Genomic DNA, 26,174 nt, shown 5'->3' with positions numbered 1-26,174 from the left:
TTTAAGGAGTTGGTGCTTCTAACAAAAATGGAATAATAAAATACAGAATATAAAGAAAATCATGCCAATAAAAGCTCAAATGACATTATTAAAAAAAAACAGAGCCTCTATCTGTGCTCTACCGCTGATCAAGCAAGGTCACACATCTCTTCTTTATAGAGGGCAGCCCTGCTCTTTCTTCCACAGGGAATCGTGTGACCTGCTCTCGTGAGAAAGAGGACACAGAGACAATGTCACAGAGCACAGTCTGGCACAGAACAACATTCACACTCATCGTTCCTCACGGATTTACAGTAATGGCCAAAGTCATACAAGGTGAGTTGTTCCACCGGTACTGTCAAAGCCAGATGCGTGAGATGAGGTCCTCAACCATCTGGCCAACGAGGTGCAGCTCCACACACAGGCATGTTATACAGATGCTTATTTAAATCACAGGAAGTGGATTTTAATTTTTTTCACTCTGAAATCAGATTATGTATGCATGGTGGCCACTGGTTCACATCACTGTATTACATTTTTAATATCATGTTTACATATTAGAAAGATTATTATTTGATGCAGACGGTTCAAGCCCAAAGGAAATTACAGCAGTGAAATGGTTTGACAGATGTTGGAATTTCACAATTTTCATTTGTTTAGTCTACAAATGCATATTATGTCTCTTATGAGATCAGTACTGATGTTAAATATGAAAAGATATACTGTATACATAATAAACTAGCTCAAGATGACAAATGTTCACTTTCTTAATCATTCTTAATACTGCGGAGGTTAAAAAAAGTCTCTTTTTGTTTTATTGAACAGATGTTTCATCAAATAATAAAATACACAAATGTTTTTAAGAACAATTATTAGTTCATGCAATCTTTTTTGCACAGGGAATTCATTACCAGTGGTTAGATATGAATTTTGTTACAACAAAACAAATTGAGATTTAGTTTAAAAAAGTGGTAGTTTATTCTAGTCAGTTGATAGTGTTTTCCATGTGCATATTAATACACAGAATATACAAAAAAAATAAAACAAACAGTCCACTTCAGCCCCCTGATGCTTCTTTAAAGCATATTAGCACATTGTTTATTTATTTTTTTCTGGGAATGCATTGAGGGCTTTAAGTGACTCGATCATTTATAACGCCAGGTTGCTAACGAGTTCCTCACAGCTCAAAACCAGTGTGAACATCTGTGAAAATATAAGCAAGTTGATACATGCATGATGAGGAATGAGAACGGGTTATTCTGTGTATGAGTCACTTGTGTTTAATTTCATCATTTGGTCATTATTGTCAAAGGTCCTTTCAAAAAACACAAACAAACAAAAATGCATCCAGACATGATCTGTTTTCAAAGCACTCCACCCAAAGAGCTCGGCGCCATTGATGGGATTGTGAAGGGTAAACAAAATCCAAGACCCTTTACTACATCATGCATATGATCTTTTCCGTGACTGTAACGAGAAACAATGAACTCACATCCATTGACGCTCAATGTTAAGAAGTATATAAACTAAATATCATAACCAGAAAGGCAATGTATCACATGTAACACAAAAAGCAAGAAACAAAAGAAGAAAAAGTGAGAAATACTTCATACATGCAGCAGCTGAAGAGTAAAAACATATTTTTACCTCGTCAATACGGAGAGCACTGACAGGAACATACTCATTTTAGTGTCTTATTTTGGTCCTGTGTTGATGAAAGCTGTTGTACTTTTCTCCCTCATTCCCCCTCTATACAGAAAACTTCTCCTTTCACAGTTTGTCAGTATTTACAACAGTTTTCATTAGTGTTCCCTGCTCCATTCTTACAAGTTTGATACCTACTTCAATCTACGACGAGGCCACATGCCCAATCATATTAAAACAACTTATGGAAAACTCTTATTCAATATATTGTGCACATTCTATATAGATGACCGTAATCTTAAATAATAATAACAAATAACAGTAAAACAAAGTATAAAGTTTTTCTTCCTTACACTACACTTTTTTTTCTGAGAGGCAGAACAGAAAATCTGAAAAAAAAGTCTTCAAAAATATCCCATGTGGTATATGGAGTTTAAAAATGGCTTACTATATATGCTCAATGGATTCTCTTTAATATATACAAATAAAATGTGTATCAGACATCATCGCCATATGAGGTCCTGCGTACCATCACAGTCATTATTTCCTTTAGATTGCAGAGTGTTCAGTTACCCAAAACTGGCATTCCAGCTACGTTGGTTAATGCACAAAGGCACTGATAAATTTCATCAGTGCTGATTTATATGTCACAAAAATAAACAAGGAAAAATAGACTTAAGGACTAGTGGTTACAAATGGCAGAAAGTGAAAGAAGTTTGGCAAAGTTAATGTCCCATCTGGTCCCAACAAAATGAAGTCAGGTGGCTGTTTCCTTTCTGATTGTTTGCGACCATGCAAGAAAAGGCAGAGATGATATGCACGTAAACCGAAACACACAGGCCGTTCACACACACTCCTCCGCTGACATCAGCAGAGGGTTGATGTACTCAAAGCCTTCAAACTCGGACTGGTCGATCTTCTTTACAGCATCACTGGGAGGGAGACAAAGACACAATCAATCAGTCTTAACCGCTACATCACATTTAACTCACTACGGCTTTCAAATAGAGTCCAGGCTGTAAAACATCTTCCTGGAAAACAGGGATATATGGAAACTACGGAATCCTGTTCACAGAACTATAATGTGTCATCAGGGATCGTAAATGTAATAATACTTCCTGACAAAACCTGAATTCCTGTGGTAAGGATCTGAAGCAGATTAATGGTGCCTGAGGTCTGATTCAGAAAGCTTGAGGCGTGACACAGACAGATACACATGAACAGACACTCACTCATCGTCAGGCGTGAGCTGAATGGGCTCATTGGTGAACTGGGCATCAAAGTTATCCAGCCCAAACTCGCCAGAGATGTTGGGCTTGAAGGGCGGAACCACTTGCTTCTGCTCCATCTGAGAAACAGTTAACAGGAGTCAAATAATGACTATGAAAATGTGTCAAAGTCTCACACTTCAGCATGCAGTGCTCATCTTAATAAATATTAACCAGTAATTGCACATAGCAATGTTTTTTTTTTTTTTTTAAGAACGAAAGAAAGGAACAAACAAACAGTAACCTTTTTATATTATTTAAAAAGCATTAAAAGGATACTCCACCCCAAAATGACAATTTTGTCATTAATCACTTCCCTGTCGTTCTAAACCCGTAAAAGCTTTGTTCGTCTTCGGGACACAATTTAAGATATTTCCCAGAAAAGTATGAAAGACATTGTCAGGATACTCCATCTGTCATCAGTGGTTCAAGGGAAGTCGAGGCCTAATAGTTAGAGAGTCGGACTTGCAATCGAAGGGTTGTGAGTTCGAGTCTCGGGCCGGCAGGAATTGTGGGTGGGGGGAGTGCTTGTACAGTTCTCTCTCCACCCTCAATACCACGACTGAGGTGCCCTTGGGGGCATCGAACCCCCAACTGCTCCCCGGGCACCGCAGCATAAATGGCTGCCCACTGCTCTGGGTGTGTGTTCACAGTGCGTGTGTGTTCACTGCTCTGTGTGTATGCACTTTGGATGGGTTAAATGCAGAGCACAAATTCTGAGTATGGGTCACCATACTTGGCTGAATGTCATGTTACTTTTACTTTTTTTTTTTAACTGTAACGTTATGATGCAACGAGAATACTTTTTGGAGAATACTCAAAAATGGTGCTATTGTGATACTGAGAAACACAGAAGAGACTAATTGTTGAATAAAGTCATTATTTTTGATAAAAAGTATTCTCATTCGTTGTAATGGTTGAACCACATAGTACTATCATGAACGCATGTCAAAGACTGACATGGAAGAGAAGAAATTGTTGAATGAAGTTGTTATTTTTGTTTTCTTTGTGCAAAAAAAAAAATGTCCCATGGACTATTTTAACAATGTCTTTACTATCTTTCTGGGCCTTGAATGTGGTAGTTCTGCTGCTGTCTATGCAGGGTCAGAAAGCTCTCTTCTAAAGATAAAATATCTTAATTTGTGTTCCGAAGATATGGGTTTGGAATGGCATAAGGATGAGTAAATAATGACAGAATTTTTTGGAACCTGTGAAACTTCAGGATTCTCTGATGAACAAGAAGTTCAAAAGAACAGCAATTATTCAAAATGTAACACTTTTGTAAGAATATACATCCATTAAAAAGGTTGGTGTTTTTTTCTTATTTCTTCAAAAAAAAAAAATCACTGAAGAGCAATCTCAGCAAGGATTTAATAGTATATTTAGGCAAACCGATCCTCTCCGGTGTTTGTTCAGTACTGCTATTAGTTTGGCCTTCTCTATGCTGTAAACTTAACAGGGCTGCAAGGTCAGGATCTGTTCTCCCTACAGGTCGACTCGGGCACTGCAGCCCGTCTGAGTAGAAAGTGTAATCTGAGCACTTCAAACTGCCTGACCGCCACTTTGTGTGAGTGTGTGTGTTCACCCCAACCAAACAGGGACAAGAGGTCACTGTGTTCGTCTGAGTCTTGTCTGCTGGTTTGACATTATTTAAACCTGCCTCACACATGATACAGTTCACTGTCAACCTCAGACCAGAAAAATCAATGATTTGACACCTTATCACCTTCATTAAATCAACAGTCTTACACGTGTTCATGTCATGATACAACTACAACTATGAACCACCAAAAGGCTCACTTCTCGTCTGCTAGATTATTTAAATTATTTAAAAAGAAATCATAAAATGAATCTGAAAAAGTGGATTACCATTTAATAATTATGTAAATCATAGTTTACCAAAAAATTATAATTTTGTCATTTAGTCACACATCATTTCAAACCCTTATGGTTTTGTGTCTATGCTAAAAAATTATACATAGTGCAGCTGTGTAATACATAAATGTAAATAAGTGATATATTACTTATCGATGATGATGATGATGATGATAATGTAAAGAACCACAAAATCATGCAGGAAACACAGGTGTGGAAAAAATACAGGGGTAAATTTTGACTAGATTTTAGGTGAACAATACTTTTAAAGCTGATTTTCCAGAAATGATACTTTAAGTGGTAATATTGCTGACATCAAATTACAAGAATGAGTAATCAAATGAATGGTTACTTAAGGTCATAAACAACACTAAATAGTTCTTCAGGCTCCAGTAAGTCCTTTGTTTAGTTTCACTAGCGTCAGGCTACAGCGAATGACTAATGCTTCCGTTGTGTGCTCGAGTCAAAACATCCAATAAGTAAGCTAAAGGAAACACAGATAGCGGTGACTCACAAGATCCCAGTCTACATTTCGGAAAAACGGATGGGCCATGATGTCTGCAAAGCCTGTCTGAGGGTGACATCCGAGGCGTTCCTTTGGTTCCTACAAAAAAAAGGGGGAAAATAAGTAAATAAATAAATCAGTGAGAAGAAACAAGAGAGCAAAGACAAAAACAGATAAACAAAGAGAGTCGAGATATTAGAGTGAAAGAAAGTAGGAAAACAAAGATGAGGAAGAAACAATGATTATGACAGCACTATAACAGGCTCATGTGACATAAGGACATTAACATCGATCTTTCTGGTCTGCTTTACCTTGTTGAGGAATCCCTTCAGCACGCTAGCAGCTTTAACCGATAACGATCTGGGAATTCTGATCTGCTTCTCCAAAATTACTGCAAATGAGGAGCAGAAAAAAATGAATGGGATATACTGAGACATACAAAACGTTTTTTGAAACATGCATGCTTGTCATGTACCTTGGAAAAGATAATCTTCAGTGTTTTGGTCAGGGTTATCAGAGCTGCCGACTATGTCAAAGGGTGACCTCCCAGCCATCATCTCAAACATCAGGACGCCCAGTGCCCACCAGTCCACACTAAACCCTGTAAAGAAAACATGCACACACATAAATCCTGAGCCTCTGAAATGGGAAGCTTAACACTGACAAACTCAACTGGCAGAAAGTCATGAAGTAGACACTAATAACAATAAATGGATTAAGCCCTCTGTGTGCTAGTGCACATAGTTGCCAACTGAAAGTCTTTGTGAAAGGCTTGGCTGTGTGTGAATTGTGCTTACCGTAGTCTTCTCCTCTCAGAATCTCAGGTGCAATGTAATTGGGGGTTCCACAGAAAGTGCTGGTTGTGTCTCCTGGTCTCAGTCCCTCCTGTATAAGAGAGGAATATTGAAACAAACAAAAAAATTCAGGCACAAAATATGACAAGTGATCTTTTTTTTTTGTTTGATGGCCAATGGCTACACCTTAGAGACCAAATACATGGAATTTAGATATATCACAATATTAATTATTAAAAGTAGTAAATAGCACATCCATCATTTCTGCAATGAATTGTTTTATTTTACATATTTACCAAAAAAAAAAGAAAAAAAAGAAAATCTATCAATCTGGAGAAAAATGGAAAAAAAAGTCACACTTCATGATTAAGTAATCCTATTATAGTATTTTACACAATTACAGGAACAGATAAAAACACAAATTAAACGAAATTAAAAACTGTAACCAGCAGTGCACACAGTAATATGGTTTGTGTGCACAGGGAATTATTTTAAAGAGCAGGTAACATTTTTACATACAGTACACAGTGAATCTGAGATGAATATGACAGAGGCAAACTTGATATCGTTTTGAATTAGCCAAAGTTTTAAAATCATTTTTACATTTTTCCATAGAGTGCCGAGGGTGGTTGAAACCCACATGAGGCTTCAAGGATGTTGGTGCTTATTTAGTTTAAGTCTAAAGAACCCACCCTCAGATCTCTGATATTCTGGTCAGCAGGTATGGCTTAATCAAAATGGAGCTTAACTCTTTCCCCACTGTCTTTTTCTTATTTATTGTTATTTTTTTAATTTGCCAGTCCCCACCAGCATTTCTGATCATTTTCACAAAAGTTTAATGGCATCCAGAATATTTTGTTTTCTTAATATCTGAACATACAGTTCTGCTTCTTCACCATGTTTTAAGCCAGATGTTTAATACCTATTCAGAAGATGCATATTAGCGCCTCCTACAATACACCAGTGAAAACACAGAAAGACAGAAATTCTGTCAATGGCGGGGAAGAGTTGTCTCATAAATGACAAAAAAAACTCCATCAATAGCAGGGATAGAGTTAATCAACTGAGACAATGAACATATTCAGACTAACCTTACACATGCCATAATCAGTGAGTTTGATGTGTCCCTCTGACTCCAGCAAAACATTGTCCAGCTTCAGGTCCCTGTAAATGATTCCACGCTCATGGAGGTAGTTCAAGGCGAGACTGATCTCTGCTGAGTAAAACCTGCCAGCAGAAAGAACAAGAGAAACAGTTAATGACATTATTTGTGTTTCTGTTCCTGTGGTGTGTCATTCAGACTGAAGTCAATTCCAACCCTGCTCAGGCTGTTCATTAACAATTGACCATGTTACTGATAGACAGCTCACATCCTCATACCTGGCATGCTCTTCCGGAAGTTTTCTCTGTCGCTGCATGTGGAACATTAGATCACCTCCATTCACATATTCGATTACAAAGAATAGCCTGTGAAAGAAAAGCATTAAATAATCATCAGTCCTCACCAGACAAATAAAACAGTTCACACTAAACTGAAGGGCTCGACAATAAGAATGGCCTGAGGACCTATATAAGAGCATTTTGGGGAGGAAGTTCATGGAACTGTCACTCTTATCTATTTATTTAAAAAAATGTTCAAGCCAGTTATTTATTGTCACTAAGTCTTATACTTGTATGTTTGCATAAAAAGCGTGAGTACGGACAGACCTGCTCTCTGTCTGGAAGCATGAGTGAAGTCCCACCAGGAAGGGATGGTTGGAAGCCTGCTCAAACACATGCTTTTCTGTTTGAACCCAGTCAATATCCTGAAAAACAAGAAAGAGCAGATAAAACAAACATGCACACAAAAATCAATCTTCCATTCAAAAGCAGAGCATTCTTTCAGTCAGTAGGGGAAACATTTGGAAGGACATTCAGGACTGTATTGAGTAGAAATGCCTCACAAGGATGAAATCTGATAAAGGTTTAAAAGACGGGGGCACCAGGTCTTCCCAAGGAGCTGCTCCTGGATGTGAGGAGACTCACAATGGATAGACACAGAGTGGAAAAACTAGGACCTTTCATTGACAGCCTGGTAAAAATATCTCAGACCATGAGACTCCCTTAAAGAAGCACTGCAAGGCCAGTAGAGGCCATTATTGACCATCAGCTGCTGCTGTCAATTCATCACACAAGGCTTAAGTGCATCTAATCAACATTAAATGCCCACTTCATCAGCATCTATTCATCTGTACGTGTACTTCAACACATCCTGGAAAGATTAGACCCAGTGGGGGCTCTTTGCTTGTTATATTCTGCAACACTCAAATAGCTCAAATTATTGAGCTGTTCAGTAATTTATTGTCAAAACAAACAATTTCAAGTTATGTAGCATCAAAAACGCTTTCAACCTGGAGCACAGAGTTTGTTTGGTGGGCATGACAGCAGCTTCCTAAAGGTAGTCTGGGATGTGGTTCATTTGAACTTGGTACAGCTTGAAACTATTATAAATGCAATCTGACATAATTCATATAATGGCATATCAGTGGCATCTCTGAACTTTCCCATTGTATGAAATGTGAAATGTCACCTCATCATCATTAACCAGCTCCTTCTTCACCACCTTCATGGCGTAGATGCGGTCTGTCTTTTTGAGACGCACCAGCAGTACTTTGGCGTAGCTGCCCCTGCCGATCACTCGGAGCAGGTCAAAGTCTATTAGCCCCAAACTGGACACAGTCTTCCCGGAGTCCCGACTGCCCACAGCCTGAGGGATGGACAAAGATAATATTAAACCACCAACATCTTTTATTTATTTATATTTATTTACATTTATTTACACGTTGTGTGATGTAGCAAAATAGTGCAGTTATATGTCCCTAAATTCCAGAAAAGAGGGTAAACAATGCCCCTGTATGGGTTTGAATCTGAAAAGTTCTTGAAAGTTTGCTTCTTTCTTGAATCAGCGCTTTGAACGAATTGGCTGAATGAATGACTTGCCGCCACCTACTGGCAGTTTTACTTTCATATTTCATTTCTTAATTAAGCTACTTTTTTGGTAATGTCTATGCTATGCTTTACTTATTTATCACAATAAAAACTTGAAATAAAAACTTAAATGACCTTAAGGGGTAATTTCAGCCCAAATTGATGAGTTAATTTGCAATTGATTAAATTAATTAATCAGTACATCATGTAATCAATTAGATTAAAAATGTTAAATGCTTGACAGCCCTAATATCTATATAAATAATGAGTCAGTCTCTTCTCTCTGGTTTGCATCTCTTGGTGCTCTTTCCTGTCCTTTCCCTCTATTTTTCCTTTAAACTGTAGGATTTCTCATTACTGCAACAGAGCTACAGGAACACGTGCCCTTAATCAGATGCTAATAACTCTGATAGAAGGTTACTTTATTAGCTCAACTAAAGGAAATCAATACAGCCCGAATGAACCTTGTGCACACCCCCATCTCTTTCTCTGAGTGACAACTTCAGCCTGACCATCTATCGGAGAATGGACTGCTGAAAGCTCATCTAACCAAACAAAACATTCATAATGGTCCCATTTACAGCTGGTACTAACATTAATTTTAACCAACTGGATCAACAAGCTGAAATTGCTACATTGCATTTGTAGTGTAAATGCTGCCCTGGAGCATCTGGGATATCATTAAACATGCAAGTGACCAAAGACAAAACTTGTGTCACCTTTTCAAATCCACATTATAAGCGACTTAAGCTCACAGAGCTTGTAGAGATGGAGTTCGTGAGAAGTAGCATTTACCACTTGCGAACGGATCAACTGACATGGACGTTAAAACCAGGAGTAAACAAGGCCAAAGCATGTCTTACCTCATGCTCTTCTCCCTCATGATTGATACTTTCCATTGAGTTCTTTTTGTCTAGAACTAGAAAACAACAAAGAGAAACAGGGAAAGTCATCACTCAGTGGCCTGTGGGCATTATTCATTAATGTACTTACAAAAATCTAATTCACAAGCCTTAAACCAAACCAGGCACTTTGATTAATAAAGCACTTTGAAAAAACAAGGGGAAGGAAATGTATCTGACCAGCACTGTAACTAAAGCCACGAGTCTTTTCACATCATTAATTCCAACAAGCTCAATCTAGTGAGAAGACTCACGCCTGTAGGATGCTCAATGCATCAATCTGTTTCAGTGCAGACACACGCCTAATTACTAAAGGGAAACATTGGCTTAGCCCATCCAGTCATTTAAAACCCCTCAAGATGATAATCAGTGACATCAATGAGTCACTATAGATCTTAGTGAATCAATTTAGTGACTTAATGTATACATTTAACACCTCTGTTGACTTTGTTAACAAAACACATGGCAAGTTTATCTGCTTGACTTTGGAATTCTGCAAATGAATCTGTGGGCAGTGTTTATGTAGTTATTCAGGACCTCTTGTTTGAGATTATTATGGAAATCAGGGAATTTTTTCAATTCAGGTTCATATTTATAATAATATAATATTTAGTAATATTTATGTTCTGACAAAAAAGAAAAGAAAAAGAAAACCCTGAAATTCTGAAAAAACCCTAAAAAATCTGAAATTCTGATTATTCTGTGACCCCAGGCAGAATCATTTAATCTCAGATGGAAAGCCTTAAAATAAAATTTATTTGAAAACTAATTGCAAGTTTAATTGAAAATCTCAAAAGTGCATTTATTCCTGAAAATTGATAGTAGTATTGTGCTATTCAAGCACAAAGTAGTAAGGAAAATGCAATAAACAGAAATGATAGATATATAATATCAAGTGCATGTGTATTGTTTGATATAGATGAGAGTCAATAGTACCTTGTAGGACTGGGCGGTATATCGTGTTTGTATGATATATCAATATTTTCGTTATAAGTGATTCAATATGCCATATTGCCTAGCCCTAGTACCTTGATCAGCATGCTCTGATGGAGTGGACCCTGGATCTATTCTTCCAATCATCAGGTCCTACAAAAATATTAAGAAGGTCAAATATAAAGACAGATTTAAATTCACAGTGTTATTAGCAAAAATTGCATGTCTAACATGTAGGTCTTCACAGACTCTAAAAACTAAACATCCAAAGTTTCCAATCCCTTCCAAGTTGATTTATTAAATAGCTGGCATATTTGGTAATACTTTCAGCTACCAACAAGTCTAATGTCTAATCTACTTTATATTTAAACTGATTTAACAGAAAACGTGAAAGAAGCATGCAGATTCCATGTGGACTAATGTCTCACCTGCATTACTGGTCTACCACACTCCACTGTGACCAATTTATGGCATTTCTTATGGACCAGCAATTTACAGTTTATGCACTTGTATCCCTGCCTGCCCAGGCCCCAGATACGATCTGTGCAGATGGCACAATGAGCACGCTGAACACAACAGAAAACACAGGAACATGAACATTAAACTTTATTGAAGGCATGTGCTTATAATTCAGACAAATTAAGTAACATAGCAGGGTTTCAGAAATAAAAAAAGAGCATGTCTGTACCCTGTTAAAACGTTTGGCCTGAAATCCATGTCCGTTGGCATAGTAGAGTTTTCTCCAGCGTCGAGCTCCACGACGGTATATGGACTCTGAGTACAACATTAATTAAATCTACTAAGTACTATTATTATAACCCAATGCAAAAAAAAACATTATGATCTAAATGACCATTACAATAACACATACTGTCTTCTCCAGGACAAGGCATGCCAGGCTTCTCAGGGACACATGGAAACACTGTGGAGAGAGAGAGACTGTGAAATAAAGCACTGACAAACATTTCAAGAACGACCTCTCTGTGACCTCTCCTCATCTGACAGCGGATAAGGACTTTGGGGTCAAGAAACAGAGTCTGTCCAGGCCTGCAAGGTCAGCTGGTGTGGAGAGTGGATATTGATGGACAGTTGGTTGGGGTCTTTTTCTGAAAGCCCTTGTGGCCAGACGTCTCCTCCTCAGCATGACTAATTAACTCACACCGCAGGCAGAACAATGTATCTGTCAATCATGGCCTTAATCCGATCTCTCCTGTCCACTAATGATCTAAGGACCTGTATAATGCTGTAGGGTGTGTTATAAATAAATAAGTGCATGTACCCAAGCCAGAACATCAAAATGTGAAGCTTGGTCTCATTAAAAGATTCATTTTAGGCATTTTTCCTTTTATTTTGAAAGGACAGTAGCTGGACATGAAGTGAAGTGGGAGAGAGAGAGTGGGGGACATGACTGGGAAAGGTCCTCTGCTGCTCTGAGAGTTCATGTTTTAAGCATTTCAGATAAACACAGAACCCCACCAAAATAAAAGTTAGGTAAAACTTAAAGAAATGAAGCATATGAATATATTATCATTGTACAGCAGAATGTATTCATACAAAAAAATTTCCCCAAGGAATATAACAATTTTTCATTTATGTTTTAATTTAAACATTAAATCTCTGTTGTGCAGCACTCTGCTTACTAGAAATGAGGAATTGTTCAAATTTCATTAAAATAAAAAAAACTAATTACATTTTTTTTAAATATACATTTGATTATGATTGTTTTTGATAATACATTTGTATTAAATCAAAAGACAAAGCAGAAAAATCTAAAGGATACAGAATTTCTTTAAAAAAAAAAAACACTACCATCATTAAAATTATAATTAATTATTATATCAAGTTTTAGGAATTCCATTGATAATACATATTTTTCCTTATTAAATTTTATTAAACTATAAAAAAAAATGTAAACAAAAATCCCAAATTGTCACTTTATTACGCCACATCTGCTTAATTACGCATCTGTCAATTTTTTCAAGAATCTATAGAACTACAAAGAGTCCAAAAGCATATGTAGCCCACCCCACATCAAAAGCCAAATCCCAGCATACCGTGAATAATAAGCTCCGAGTCTTTGTTGAGTTCATAGAGACGTAAGGCCTCCTCCAACTCCAGCTGAGAAGAAACGGTGCATGGATCCCCTGCAATGACAAGCACAGTGAACCCTTGTGAGAAAATGCTACCAAAGACATCAGCATAAGCGACATATCTGACACTGCAAAGAGAAACAGAGAAAGTGAGAGAAATAAAGTAGGACTGAGCCCCTGTTTGTGATCAAATGGATATTGCGAGAGCATAAAGTTAAAATCTATAGTTTTTCAGCATGAACTAGTAACAGGGTCTGTGGTGTTGTCCGAAGTTGACGTCAATCCTGTTGTTATATAAAGAGCAGCCTGTGGCACCGACAGTCTCTGATTGTGTAGACACTCGGCTCTGAATCAGACATCACAGCAGAGGCGATGAGTGACGGCAGGCATCGATGCCAAGGCTTGTGCAGACAGACGTGATTAAATCCTCTCCATGACGACCCTCTCAGATCAGCTAGATGCTAATGAGCAGCGTGACTCTGGGCTCAGCGTGGAATGGTGAAGATTTTAGTATTTAAATGAACGTTCCTCTCCGTTTCCCATCTCACATGACTAATACATCAGTTAATCATCGCACACAGTCAATCTTTCCAGAGTTAAGCCTGCTCCCTGCTGTGCGCTGCACCGAGATTCACTTTATTCCTCATGTAAAATCCATCCATTTTGTTTTTGCTAAAGGGGTGTCCTGGGTAATTTTGAGACTCTAATGCAATCTACCAAAAGTGGGTTCATTTGCAATATATAAAATGCTAGTGCAAATGAAGCAGACATTTTAGCAGAATGGCAGAGGGAAGCTTGTTGATACGGTTACAGTTAGAGGAACAGAATGAGAGGCCACATTTAAACCTGGTATTAGCATCTGTCTCAGGTGGACAGCACTAAATATAGTATTAGTTCTGGTGAGTTCTGGATAAACTTCGATTCCTATTTCTTTATATATTTATGGATATAAATGCACTTGTCCAAACGGATCTTATTAAAAATGTGAATAATATTATTTAACTATTAATTAGGCTATATTTATAATAACTAAACATTTATAATAACTAGAGCCTGACCGATATGGGTTTTTTGGGGGCCGATACCGATTTTAGGGTGTAAAAAAAAAAAAAAAAAAAAAAAACTATATCAACATATCGGTCGATATTGTGTATGTAGGCTACATTATAGTACAGTATAGTCAAAAGTTTGGACACACTTCCTATTCGTGTCCAAACTTTTGACTGGTACTGTATTTACAATACAGTATATAGCCTACATAAACAGAATATCATATATATATATATACACATTACAATTTTTTGTAATGTAAACTCAAATGTGGTGATCAAATGGACTGGAGGCAAGGTATTTAACAATTTAACAATAAACTTTATTATTCAAAATGAGCCTGACATGAGTGCACTTAACAGTAAACTTCACTTATTATAAATAACTTATAAATAAATATTTATAACTTGAATTAAGAAATTAAACAAGGTAACTGTTTAACAAGGCAAGCAAGCTACTGCCAAAACAGGGGCAGGTTTATGCAAGAAGCACAGCTTTTCAATAGGTAAACATCTAAAACGATTAAATAATAATAATTAATAAACAAATTCACAAATTCTGTGTTGTATATTTTCTGGTAATCCAATGAAAATGCAGAATGTTCTTATTTAAATCGTCTTTTTGTAGTTTAATATTCACAGACAAAGTCTATATATATATATATATATATATATGGCAAACCATATATTGGTCGGGCTCTAATAATAACAACCTTTTAACCTTTTTTAAAGTGCAGCTTAAAAGAGGATTTTTTTTCTGATTTGGGTTTTTCAAAGTGCAACATATAAAGGGAACATCAGGCTATAGCCTGTACAAGGATATATTCTGCACCCACCCGTTCCGGCTGTATATTGACTCTTTGTTCACCTGCTGTCCCCAACCACTCCCACTAAATGTAGATTTCATTTCCAGAATGTCACATTTAAATTTCCACTAATGTAAGAGAGAAATAACAAAAATGTAGTCTGCACAAAAATTGTATTTGTTATTTTATTAATCTTGACCAGAATCAAATTAGTTTTACATTTTGCTGTCAACACAATAGGAAAAAGTGTCGCAGAGTAAAAAAAAAAACCTTCCAGGTCGTACAAAAATGTATAGTCTATGTGTTATTTTTATTTGTCAATACAAAATTCGTTTAACATTTTGCTGTCAACACAGTATGAAAAGTTTCGCAGAGAAAGAAAGAAAAACAGCATCTGTCATTTAAAATTATAAGCAAAATATGAACAAAATCATTCACCCCGCAAATAAAATACATGACGCAGAAAGCACTGGTCTGTGCATGCAGCACGTGCATAACAGTCCTGAAAAACGCATCATATGACCCTTTAATTCTTGTGTATTCTCTCCTTAATGAAACCTGCTCTCAAGAGGTCACAGAAGATGCATGCTAATACCAGGTGTAAATGGAAATTTTCTCAGTTGACTGCTTGCAATTGGATCACCAGGGACAGATATTAATACCAGCTGTAAATAAGGCCAAAGAGGGTAAAGAAAAACAAATGAAATGACAAACCTTCTTCATCAATCCATTTCATGGTGAAGAGCTGGTCATTGTCCATGGAGCACATGTCCCGCACCTCATTGCACAGCCCCTCATAGGAGATGGAGGGATCAAAATGTGTGATCATGATGTCCCTAAAACAGAAAAATGTGACATTCATTAACAATTTATTCCAATAATATTCTTTATTTTATTTAAGTTGATCATAAATGTGGGGAGACATTATGTATATTTGTGTAACTTTAAATAAATTACTCAAAACACTATGTGCCTTTTTAAAAAACCAAAAGAAAAATACAGTACAGCAGGGAGTATCATACGGTTTGTTTGTGGGAAGTTGAGTTGTATTACTAGTGCATTCCCAAAGTAGGAGGCACCCTAGCAGCTTTCTTCCCTCTGTTGACTATTGTGTTCACACTGTTTTGGTTAATTACTGACAGCAGGGGAGTCCTTCCTGTCTACAAGCCAATGCGCTGACCCACACATGCCTACATGTGGCCACTAAGACTAGTGGGAGTGCACACACCACCTCATGACAAAGAAAAACACTGGTGTTATCTGATCCTGGATCATTATGAAAAAGCTGCTGTATGAAAGTTAAAGGGCAGCTCTGTGCTTTCTGTCATGCATATCTCAGACATTCTCTAAGCTCTGCGCTAGTGAACTGTGCTTTAGTTAATATTTACAGTAGGATAAACGTCCTCTTATTGTAGCCTCTTTTTCTTTTTTTTGCCCATGCATAGGAACTCAATGGTCACGAAAACTTAACGATTAATCATATTTTACAACTCGCCTGCTATATTGCCACACTTTCATTCTGAAAACATTTTTTTATTTGACATTTCTATTATCTAGCATTGTAACAAGCTTTTACAAGTATTCATGGGTGGTTTACAGGTATAAATATTTTAATTCTCCCAATAAGCGCACTACTGATCTAGAAACAGACAAAACATGAATGTTGGAGTTTAGCAATTAGTCTCAATTACAATAATTTTGCATTTTTGGAATTAATATTAGGAATTACACTGTATTAGATTTTGAGAAAAAAGCTTCTTTAATTTTTCAACAGTCTTCACAATGTAGAGAGTGTGTTAATGTATAAGATAAATACAATAAATCAGGAAACTAGATGAGGTAAAAACAAAACCTGTGTATGAGTTGACATTCTCTTGATTTATTTTTTTTTAAATCCTGAAATTTTTAATAAGAAATGTTGCTACTGAGAACAACAGGTTTTAATAATCGTGAATATATTTTCTGAGAAAAATAATAATAACAGTTTAACCATTCTAACACTGCCCTATTACATAAGAAAGAAAGTCATACAAGTTTGGAATGACCTGAGGATGGGTCATTCCAACTTTCAGTTTTAGTTTTAAGGCAGATGACCATGACATCAGATAGAGACATAAAGCCATAAAGTAACATCTCTACTGTATTTAACATCCATTAAAAAAAATCTGAATCAAATCACCTCAAATGCATTCTTATTAGACCTACAACACATTAGAGTGAGCAAAAAAACAAAAAAACAAACAAACAAACCAAAAAAAAAACAAAGATGAGTGACAGAAAGAGAGCAATAAGTGATTAACAATAAGTACAAGAGAGAACAGAGTACAGAGAAAGAGGAGGAGGAAGAGAAAGGCTGTGAATTTCATCTTTGTCAGGCTTCAGGGGGTTTCAAACAGAAGATAAAAGGTGCAGGGAGTCTATTCAAGACTCTACTGCATTCAGGCAGAAACCTGCCATTAAGGCCTCCACACACCAAAGGAACAACCTCTAACTGTCTCCGTCACAGCCACAATAGAAGTTTATACAGAATAAGGTCACTGAAACTGGTTCAAAGAGTGGCTAAAATGACCCACTGAAAAACGAAAGAAACCAAAGGGAACACACATACAGGGACAAATGGTGGGTTTTAAAAGTGTCCACACCCAGGAATTCTGTGCTACTATTTTTATAAGGCAGGAACCATCAATTCATGCTCTCAACAGAGCTCTTCTTTAAAGCCAAAACAAAATCAGCTTCACTGAAACAGAGATTTCAAAAACAAAGGATGGTACTGTGGGATGATAGGTTTCTTTAAAGATGTTTAAGATTACTGTGGCCAGTTGATAGACACTAATGGCGGTGGACCTGTCACTTCCCTATAGTGATATTGTAATAGTAGCAGCAGTATTAATAATAATAATTATGATGACCACTATTACTATTATTATTATCACCATTATCAGCAACTGACTGAAACTGATTGAATCATCAAGACAACTGCACACATACAATAGTGCTCATGGGGAGTGTGAACAGATCAGTCTCCAACAGGTCTGGCAGAAGATACTTGTCATACAAGTTTTTCAAGTGCATAACAAGCACACCCGTCATCATGAACGGAAATCTGATTGAAAATCAGTTATCCATAAATGTGCTCCTTTATGGACATAAAAGTATTTTACAGCAACCCAAGAATTGTTCTCTATACATTAAGAGGAACAGGAAACAAATTTACAGGTTGTTATGTCCCATTCTGATAACAATTCAATAATGTACTCGTTTAGAAATAAACCAGGTACAAATAATATAATGATCTACATATTGTGTAGTGTTTGTATAAATAATTTAATGAATTTCATTACAGGCACGTGACTTTAGTTTCCCCTTAATTAAACTACACTGTTATTTAGAACCACCTAAATGTGACACAGAGAACGCAGCTGTTATAATAAACAGGCAGACAGCTAGCTCCATGACAGGCGCAGCTCTGAAAACATCATCACATCATAAGCCTTAATTATCTTAACTCACACACAGTACACAAACATAATTGCTATGTTTACGTGAACTATTATGATACAAAAAGAAAACCAACTGAAGAGGAATACATGAAGAAACGGCTGTTTTACTGGAGTTGATTTCACTTGACTACTTCATCAGTTTTGTTTTGGGATTCGCTAACATTGCCTGCTAGCTAGCTAATCATATATTTGTGTATATCCCGAAACCACACAATTAAGAGGTCAAGATAAGATTGTAAGTGTATCGAAACATCTAAAAAGGACAGCGCTGGCTCACTGGCTACTCACCCTCTGTAATAAGCTTTTACCCGGACCTGGTGCGCGTTTTCTCCGGGGTGGGACATGGTGCTGTCCCGCAGCGTGGGCATTATGAAGTCTCCGTAACGTTACTCCGGCTAGCGAGCTAACTTGGCTAATGAGGCTATCCCGATGTCGTCCAACGGGAGAGAAAAAAACAACAACCGGAATTAGAAAACTGGACTTATACTTTGGTCCAAAACAGTGTTGACCCCGGTAGTAGAATGGGCCTGTCTGAAATATTATTATTCAAGTTCTGACAGAAATTATTAGGACTAGTAAAACTTCAGTGGCTGACGGGAAACACTCCCTTCTCTTCTCTCACTCAAGCCTCGAGACGGAATGATCCAAACACCGGAATGCAGAAGGGGGGGTTTAGGAGGATTTAAAAAAAAAAAACATTACACATTATTAGTTACTGTTCGTATCAGAAAAAAAAATATTTGTCTAGTCAGTTTAGAGAAAATGAAAATATTAAACGTCTTCTATATGATTAATATACGGCGTATTTTTATCATGTTTAAATGAATCCGGTTGGATGGAAGCGTCCGGTGGCATTCCGATTACAGCACACAGACTCAGGGGAGGTGGGGAAGAGAAGCCAAGGAAGTAATTCGCATCCTATTTTTAATTCAAAGAACAAAAACATACAATATTTTATCAAGAAGCAATAAAAAAAAAAAGGGGAAAAAAAGGGGAACAATGAAAGACATTAAAATCTCAGTTCACAATCTTTCAAAGTTCTCACAGTCTTATTTAAATAGTCTCTGGTACTGTCAATATACATATATATATATATATATATATATATATATATATATATATATATATATATATATATATATATATATATATATATATATATATATATATATATATATATATATATATATATATATATATATATATATATATATATATATATATATATATACATATACACACACTCACACACAACAATCAACAAAATCATTTTCCCATTTAATGAAGAGATCCAGTGAGACAAAAAATAACTTCTCAGTAACTTCTCCTTGGAAAAGGGTCCGCATAGCTCCGTTGGTATTCTTGGGATTTAATGAAAAACAAATTTTACCAATATAAGAATTTCACATTTTGCATCCTTACGGTTTCCACTAGTTCTGAAGAAGAAATATTTGAAATCATTTAATTCAAAGATTTTAATAGGACGGATAACAAATCAAAAAATACAATTATTGAAAGTACTTTTAAATTACTTTTGAGATGCTGAATATGTGCAGTCTGTACTGTACAGCATAACGTAATAACCAAGTCAGACATTAAGTCATATCTTGTGCATCATTAGGAAGTCAAATTGATTTAGTGACTGTTCCGACTGTCTGAATAAAAAGAATCTGCCCATATAGTAATTTTGTTCGGTATGTTTTTGATTCACTAAAATAACCAACTCAACTCATAACAGTCATTAGCTCGGCAATGGATTATCTTGCGTGATACAAGAATCGTTATATGATATGACAGCTTTATAATCCACGGTGATACGCCTCATCGTGGCAGGGCTACTGTCATTACAGTGTCACGATACCACTGGTAGATTCCCTCTTGATACAAGAGTCTGTGCACTGTAAGTAGTCTACTCATTGAACCATGTCATTTTGGCAATATTATCAAAATGTATAAGCTTAGAGGTTTTAAAAGCCTTTGCATATTCTTTTTATGCAGATAGAAATTGATGTGCAAATTTAAATGATGAACTCCTAATTAAACTTCATGTGATTAAGTTCATTACTTACCAAATTAAAACCAAGTTAAAATACACCGCTAAACATATAGGCCTATGCATAGTACAGTCAATCATTCATTAAATCAATCAGAATTACTTGGGGATGGAAATCTTGAAAATCTGATGAAAATTTTCATAAGATTAAAGAATAAATTCACAAAAAAATTTGCAGTGCATAACTCTCAAAATAACACTGACATGAACACTGGCATTTGAAGCAGAAATTCAGATTCTGCGTGTTCATGAGTGTTATGAATTCACGATTTAAGATGTTTTCTACAATATAGAAAAAAAATCACTAATTTGGGAAGATCGAATTACTTTTGTGGCAAAACAGATATGCATTAACCAATTCACTGTTTCAATATTTTTTATTTTTATTTATTTGTATCGAATTTGAAACGTCAGATTTTAAATAAAATAAACATTCTATAATTCTTTGCTTTTAAATTTTATTAAATACAGATGTAAAACTGCAGTTTTAACAGTTTTATCAATTAAACTGATTTTGTAAACGTATCATATTAAATAAAAAATGGCAATAATGAAAAAAGAGTGTATGACGTTGTTTAAATATTAAATCTATTTGTAAGTTAAACTGTGCATTTTAATTAAACAATTGATTTTAAGTAGTACTTTTTAATGATATTTTAGGAATTTTTGTAAACGTGTGAATTTTCAAGGTATCTTGTAATGTGTAATAAATGTGATATTAATTCATTATTTCTTACAGTTGTCGTACTTATTACATACAGCATTGGCTACATGCTATTGTTTTTTTTATCTGTATGACCGATTATTTACTGTCTAGAACAGATAACCTTAGGAGCATTTTTTTACCCTAGTATTTTAATGTCAATTTTAGAGCATTTAGTCAAATATTTTAAATGCTAAAGTCGGTTTCTTTTTGGTAACTGTAACTGTCTGAACTAATTCATGCAATGTACATTATATATGTGTAAACATTAACCTTAAGTAATAGACTAAAAAGGTAACATTGGATAAATTGATTCATTCGTTCTTCACAAATATGGCAATTAATATGTTGTTGAAAAAAAAATCTGATTACGTCAACTTCCAAATCAAATTCTAATTAAAATTAAATCTAATTAAACTCAGTCACTTAAATCATGCAGTTGAACAGAAGGGGATTACAGAATAAAGGATATACTGACATTTTTTAAATCTTTCTTTATTTTTAAAATATTTGTCCAAATTTATAGTGGCTAACAAACCCCTCTGATGGGTGACACAGATAAACAGAGTCAGGAAGAGATGGAGGATGATGGCTGTGTGAAAAGCACTGCAGCCGCCACCAGTGCCATGCCAGTGAGCTTTATACACCCAGATCCAACACTCCCACAGGCACTCAGCCCAACGGCATTCCTCTGGGAAACATCACTTCAGACAGGCAGGCGGTCCAGGTAATTCCCCACCGGTATCTCCAACCAGTAACATATTAGACAAATGATATTACACAAAGTTAGTGTATCTTGATTTATTTAACACTGAAAAAGAATAGCAGCAGCCTATTCATGTTGCCAAATTTTGAACGTTGCTTTGAAGCTGACCTAATATTCAGATGCCATGTCTTTGTTGTGGTTTTGAGTAAAGACACTGGTAAAAAGTTGATCACTTCCAGTGGCGTGTGAAGCCTATGATGTGGTGTTTTGCTAGGTAATCCAGCACACGCTACACATACCACAGAGCATGACAGCTCAGTGCTTACAACAGATGTACGCTGCCCTACAACAGCTATCTTTCTGCAGACGGCTGCATTACAACAGCAGCATCAACAGAACCTCATGGCTACAGAACAGGTAATAGAATGCATACGAAAATATGCACAATGTAATATAATTAGGGATGTCAAATTGTGTCCAAAATAAAAGTTTGTGTTTACATAATATATGTTTGTGTACTGTGAATTTTTATTATGTATCCACTTTATTTTCCCATAAGTGCGGACACGACCATTTGTAAATTTTATTGGTCTGGCTTCCAGTCCACATCCAGCTATTTTTGGGTGAACAAAACAACTTGTTTTGCTGCTTTATATTGCAAATTGGTGTGTCTTACCATATTGTTTTAATGTATTACCTTAATTATGAACACACTGGTTTGTAGTGCAAAGTTTTACCGTTTACTGCACATTCTTCTTCTTCTCGTTAATTCCCTATAGCGGCTAATGAATCAGAATCAGAAGGAGCTTTATTGCCAAGTGTTAGAAATTTGTCTTGGTGACACAAGCTTCCAGTACAAATATAATATATTTATTATATCGCCCATAGGCTTACTTTGAACATTGAAGAATAAGGTGGATATATAAATACACACACATGCATGTGTACAGTATATTCAAGAAAAAGAAGTTATATTTATATATAAAATATGTATATTTCTAAAACAAATTACACACACACACACACACACCCACACACACACACACATACATATATATATATATATATATATATATAGTTTTTTTTTTTTTTTTTGTACATGTACTGTATGTTGGTGTATGTATATATGCATGATAAATCTACACAGTACACATATACATATATAATGTAAACACAAACTTTTAAAAACGTAAATTTTGGATGTGTTTAATCACGATTAATCGTGCGACGGATGTCAGACTTTCATAGATATTTCACAATAGCCAATATTTCAGCCCCCCGTGTAATGCAGCTTGCTGTCACTGATTGTGTATGGTTCGATAATGTAAAACTCCAGACAAGTTTTCTTGTGCGCATCTGTTTTTAACACATCTTGACATTATAACTCATCTGTTTTTCTTTTCAAACAATCTCAGAGCTATTAAAACTGATCACTTTCTGTTTGCTCTTAATGACTGTGTCTACTGCAGCAACCTTCACACCAGTTCAGTTTCATACATTGGTCAGACACCAGCTGCATTGCTCTTCCGGCCAGAGGGTTGCCCCAGATCAGCTCATCATCCAGCAGAGCTCCACTGCTCAAAGACAGGTCCAGCCCATTGCGCTGCATGTCATGCCGCAGGACAGCGCTCCTCCACCCCTTGCCCTGCAGACCCCAAACACTCCCACTACAGCCACCGGCCAATCACAGCACACTGAGTTCCTCTCAGTGCCCTCCTATGCAAGTCAGCCCACCAGTGAGTCAGCAGTGGTGTCTACACCCACAGCTCCCCCTGCAGTGCTCCCTGACCTTCCACCGCTTCATCTGTGCCCAGTGCTAGAATCGGTCTCCCAGTATTCACCTCTGTCCAGCCCCCCTCCTCTCACCATGGCACTGCCCAGGCTGGTCCAGCCACAGAGATCTTGTGTTTCAGCCCCTTCAGATTATGCTGGTCTATTTCATCAGGTGAGACATGCTTCCTTAGAGATGAACCTGCAGGCCACAATGCCAGAAGATAGAGAGAATGGAGAATCAGCACAGATGACTGCCTGATGGATGCGGACCAACCAGAGAACTCCACCGATTCCGACACTGATCACCCACCCGCTGAGGATGCCATGTCTTTGTTGTGGTTTTGAGTAAAAACACTGGTAAAAAGTTGATCACTTCCAGTGGCGTGTGAAGCCTATGATGTGGTGTTTTGCTAGGTAATCCAGCACACGCTACACATACCACAGAGCATGACAGCTCAGTGCTTACAACAGATGTACGCTGCCCTACAACAGCTATCTTTCTGCAGACGGCTGCATTACAACAGCAGCATCAACAGAACCTCATGGCTACAGAACAGGTAATAGAATGCATACGAAAATATGCACAATGTAATATAATTAGGGATGTCAAATTGTGTCCAAAATAAAAGTTTGTGTTTACATAATATATGTTTGTGTACTGTGAATCTTTATTATGTATCCACTTTATTTTCCCATAAGTGTGGACACGACCATTTGTAAATTTTATTGGTCTGGCTTCCAGTCCACATCCAGCTATTTTTGGGTGAACAAAACAACTTGTTTTGCTGCTTTATATTGCAAATTGGTGTGTCTTACTATATTGTTTTAATGTATTACCTTAATTATGAACACACTGGTTTGTAGTGCAAAGTTTTACCGTTTACTGCACATTCTTCTTCTTCTCGTTAATTCCCTATAGCGGCTAATGAATCAGAATCAGAAGGAGCTTTATTGCCAAGTGTTAGAAATTTGTCTTGGTGACACAAGCTTCCAGTACAAATATAATATATTTATTATATCGCCCATAGGCTTACTTTGAACATTGAAGAATAAGGTGGATATATAAATACACACACATGCATGTGTACAGTATATTCAAGAAAAAGAAGTTATATTTATATATAAAATATTTATATTTCTAATAAAAATTACACACACACACACACACACACACACACACACATATATATATATATATATATATATATATATATATATATAGTTTTTTTTGTTTGTTTTTCTTGTACATGTACTGTATGTTGGTGTATGTATATATGCATGATAAATCTACACAGTACACATATACATATATAATGTAAACACAAACTTTTAAAAACGTAAATTTTGGATGTGTTTAATCACGATTAATCGTGCGACGGATGTCAGACTTTCATAGATATTTCACAATAGCCAATATTTCAGCCCCACGTGTAATGCAGCTTGCTGTCACTGATTGTGTATGGTTCGATAATGTAAAACTCCAGACAAGTTTTCTTGTGCGCATCTGTTTTTAACACATCTTGACATTATAACTCATCTGTTTTTCTTTTCAAACAATCTCAGAGCTATTAAAACTGATCACTTTCTGTTTGCTCTTAATGACTGTGTCTACTGCAGCAACCTTCACACCAGTTCAGTTTCATACATTGGTCAGACACCAGCTGCATTGCTCTTCCGGCCAGAGGGTTGCCCCAGATCAGCTCATCATCCAGCAGAGCTCCACTGCTCAAAGACAGGTCCAGCCCATTGCGCTGCATGTCATGCCGCAGGACAGCGCTCCTCCACCCCTTGCCCTGCAGACCCCAAACACTCCCACTACAGCCACCGGCCAATCACAGCACACTGAGTTCCTCTCAGTGCCCTCCTCTGCAAGTCAGCCCACCAGTGAGTCAGCAGTGGTGTCTACACCCACAGCTCCCCCTGCAGTGCTCCCTGACCCTCCACCGCTTCATCTGTGCCCAGTGCTAGAATCGGTCTCCCAGTATTCACCTCTGTCCAGCCCCCCTCCTCTCACCATGGCACTGCCCAGGCTGGTCCAGCCACAGAGATCTTGTGTTTCAGCCCCTTCAGATTATGCTGGTCTATTTCATCAGGTGAGACATGCTTCCTTAGAGATGAACCTGCAGGCCACAATGCCAGAAGATAGAGAGAATGGAGAATCAGCACAGATGACTGCCTGATGGATGCGGACCAACCAGAGAACTCCACCGATTCCGACACTGATCACCCACCCGCTGAGGATGCCATGTCTTTGTTGTGGTTTTGAGTAAAAACACTGGTAAAAAGTTGATCACTTCCAGTGGCGTGTGAAGCCTATGATGTGGTGTTTTGCTAGGTAATCCAGCACACGCTACACATACCACAGAGCATGACAGCTCAGTGCTTACAACAGATGTACACTGCCCTACAACAGCTATCTTTCTGCAGACGGCTGCATTACAACAGCAGCATCAACAGAACCTCATGGCTACAGAACAGGTAATAGAATGCATACAAAAATATGCACAATGTAATATAATTAGGGATGTCAAATTGTGTCCAAAATAAAAGTTTGTGTTTACATAATATATGTTTGTGTACTGTGAATCTTTATTATGTATCCACTTTATTTTCCCATAAGTGTGGAC

The 26,174-nt window shown here is 36.8% G+C and overlaps 2 protein-coding genes across 3 annotated transcripts; one reads left to right on the top strand and one right to left on the bottom strand.

The window, feature by feature from the left end:
- Positions 1-933: 933 nt before the first annotated feature.
- On the bottom strand, positions 934-18,964 carry LOC132154744 (protein kinase C iota type-like). 2 transcript variants are annotated; one of them, XM_059563412.1, is made up of 18 exons: positions 18,601-18,964; positions 15,527-15,648; positions 12,922-13,011; positions 11,739-11,789; positions 11,556-11,641; positions 11,305-11,433; positions 10,963-11,020; positions 9,896-9,951; positions 8,635-8,811; positions 7,773-7,870; positions 7,446-7,532; positions 7,157-7,292; positions 6,069-6,156; positions 5,747-5,872; positions 5,583-5,662; positions 5,281-5,370; positions 2,856-2,971; positions 934-2,555 (listed from the first exon to the last, which is right to left on the bottom strand). In XM_059563412.1, the coding sequence occupies exons 1-18, from the start codon at positions 18,678-18,680 to the stop codon at positions 2,468-2,470; spliced, it is 1,758 nt and encodes a 585-aa protein (XP_059419395.1). In that variant the 5' UTR covers positions 18,681-18,964; the 3' UTR covers positions 934-2,467. The 2 variants fall into 2 exon arrangements, with proteins under 2 accessions (XP_059419395.1, XP_059419394.1); XM_059563411.1 differs by having other exon boundaries at positions 11,296-11,433; positions 18,601-18,963.
- A 4,114-nt stretch (positions 18,965-23,078) lies between these two features.
- LOC132154743 (polyhomeotic-like protein 3) lies at positions 23,079-23,863 on the top strand. Its single transcript, XM_059563410.1, has one exon. It carries the CDS (start codon positions 23,225-23,227, stop codon positions 23,804-23,806), a length of 582 nt encoding a protein of 193 aa, XP_059419393.1. The 5' UTR covers positions 23,079-23,224; the 3' UTR covers positions 23,807-23,863.
- The last annotated feature ends 2,311 nt before the right edge of the window (positions 23,864-26,174 follow it).

This window comes from Carassius carassius, chromosome 12 (assembly GCF_963082965.1).
Source record: "Carassius carassius chromosome 12, fCarCar2.1, whole genome shotgun sequence".
In the NCBI taxonomy this organism is placed as follows: domain Eukaryota; kingdom Metazoa; phylum Chordata; class Actinopteri; order Cypriniformes; family Cyprinidae; genus Carassius; species Carassius carassius.
This window is presented reverse-complemented; position numbering and strand designations above follow the sequence as displayed.

Excerpts from the sequence above, each read along its gene's own strand:
- LOC132154744 (XM_059563411.1), bottom strand. The coding sequence starts at position 18,680 with ATGCCCACGCTGCGGGACAGCACCATGTCCCACCCCGGAGAAAACGCG. Across the intron at positions 7,533-7,772 it reads TGCTTCCAGACAGAGAGCAG|GCTATTCTTTGTAATCGAAT; the intron begins GTCTGTCCGTAC and ends TTTCTTTCACAG. Across the intron at positions 7,293-7,445 it reads CTTCCGGAAGAGCATGCCAG|GTTTTACTCAGCAGAGATCA; the intron begins GTATGAGGATGT and ends TTCTGCTGGCAG.
- LOC132154743 (XM_059563410.1), top strand. The coding sequence starts at position 23,225 with ATGACTGTGTCTACTGCAGCAACCTTCACACCAGTTCAGTTTCATACA.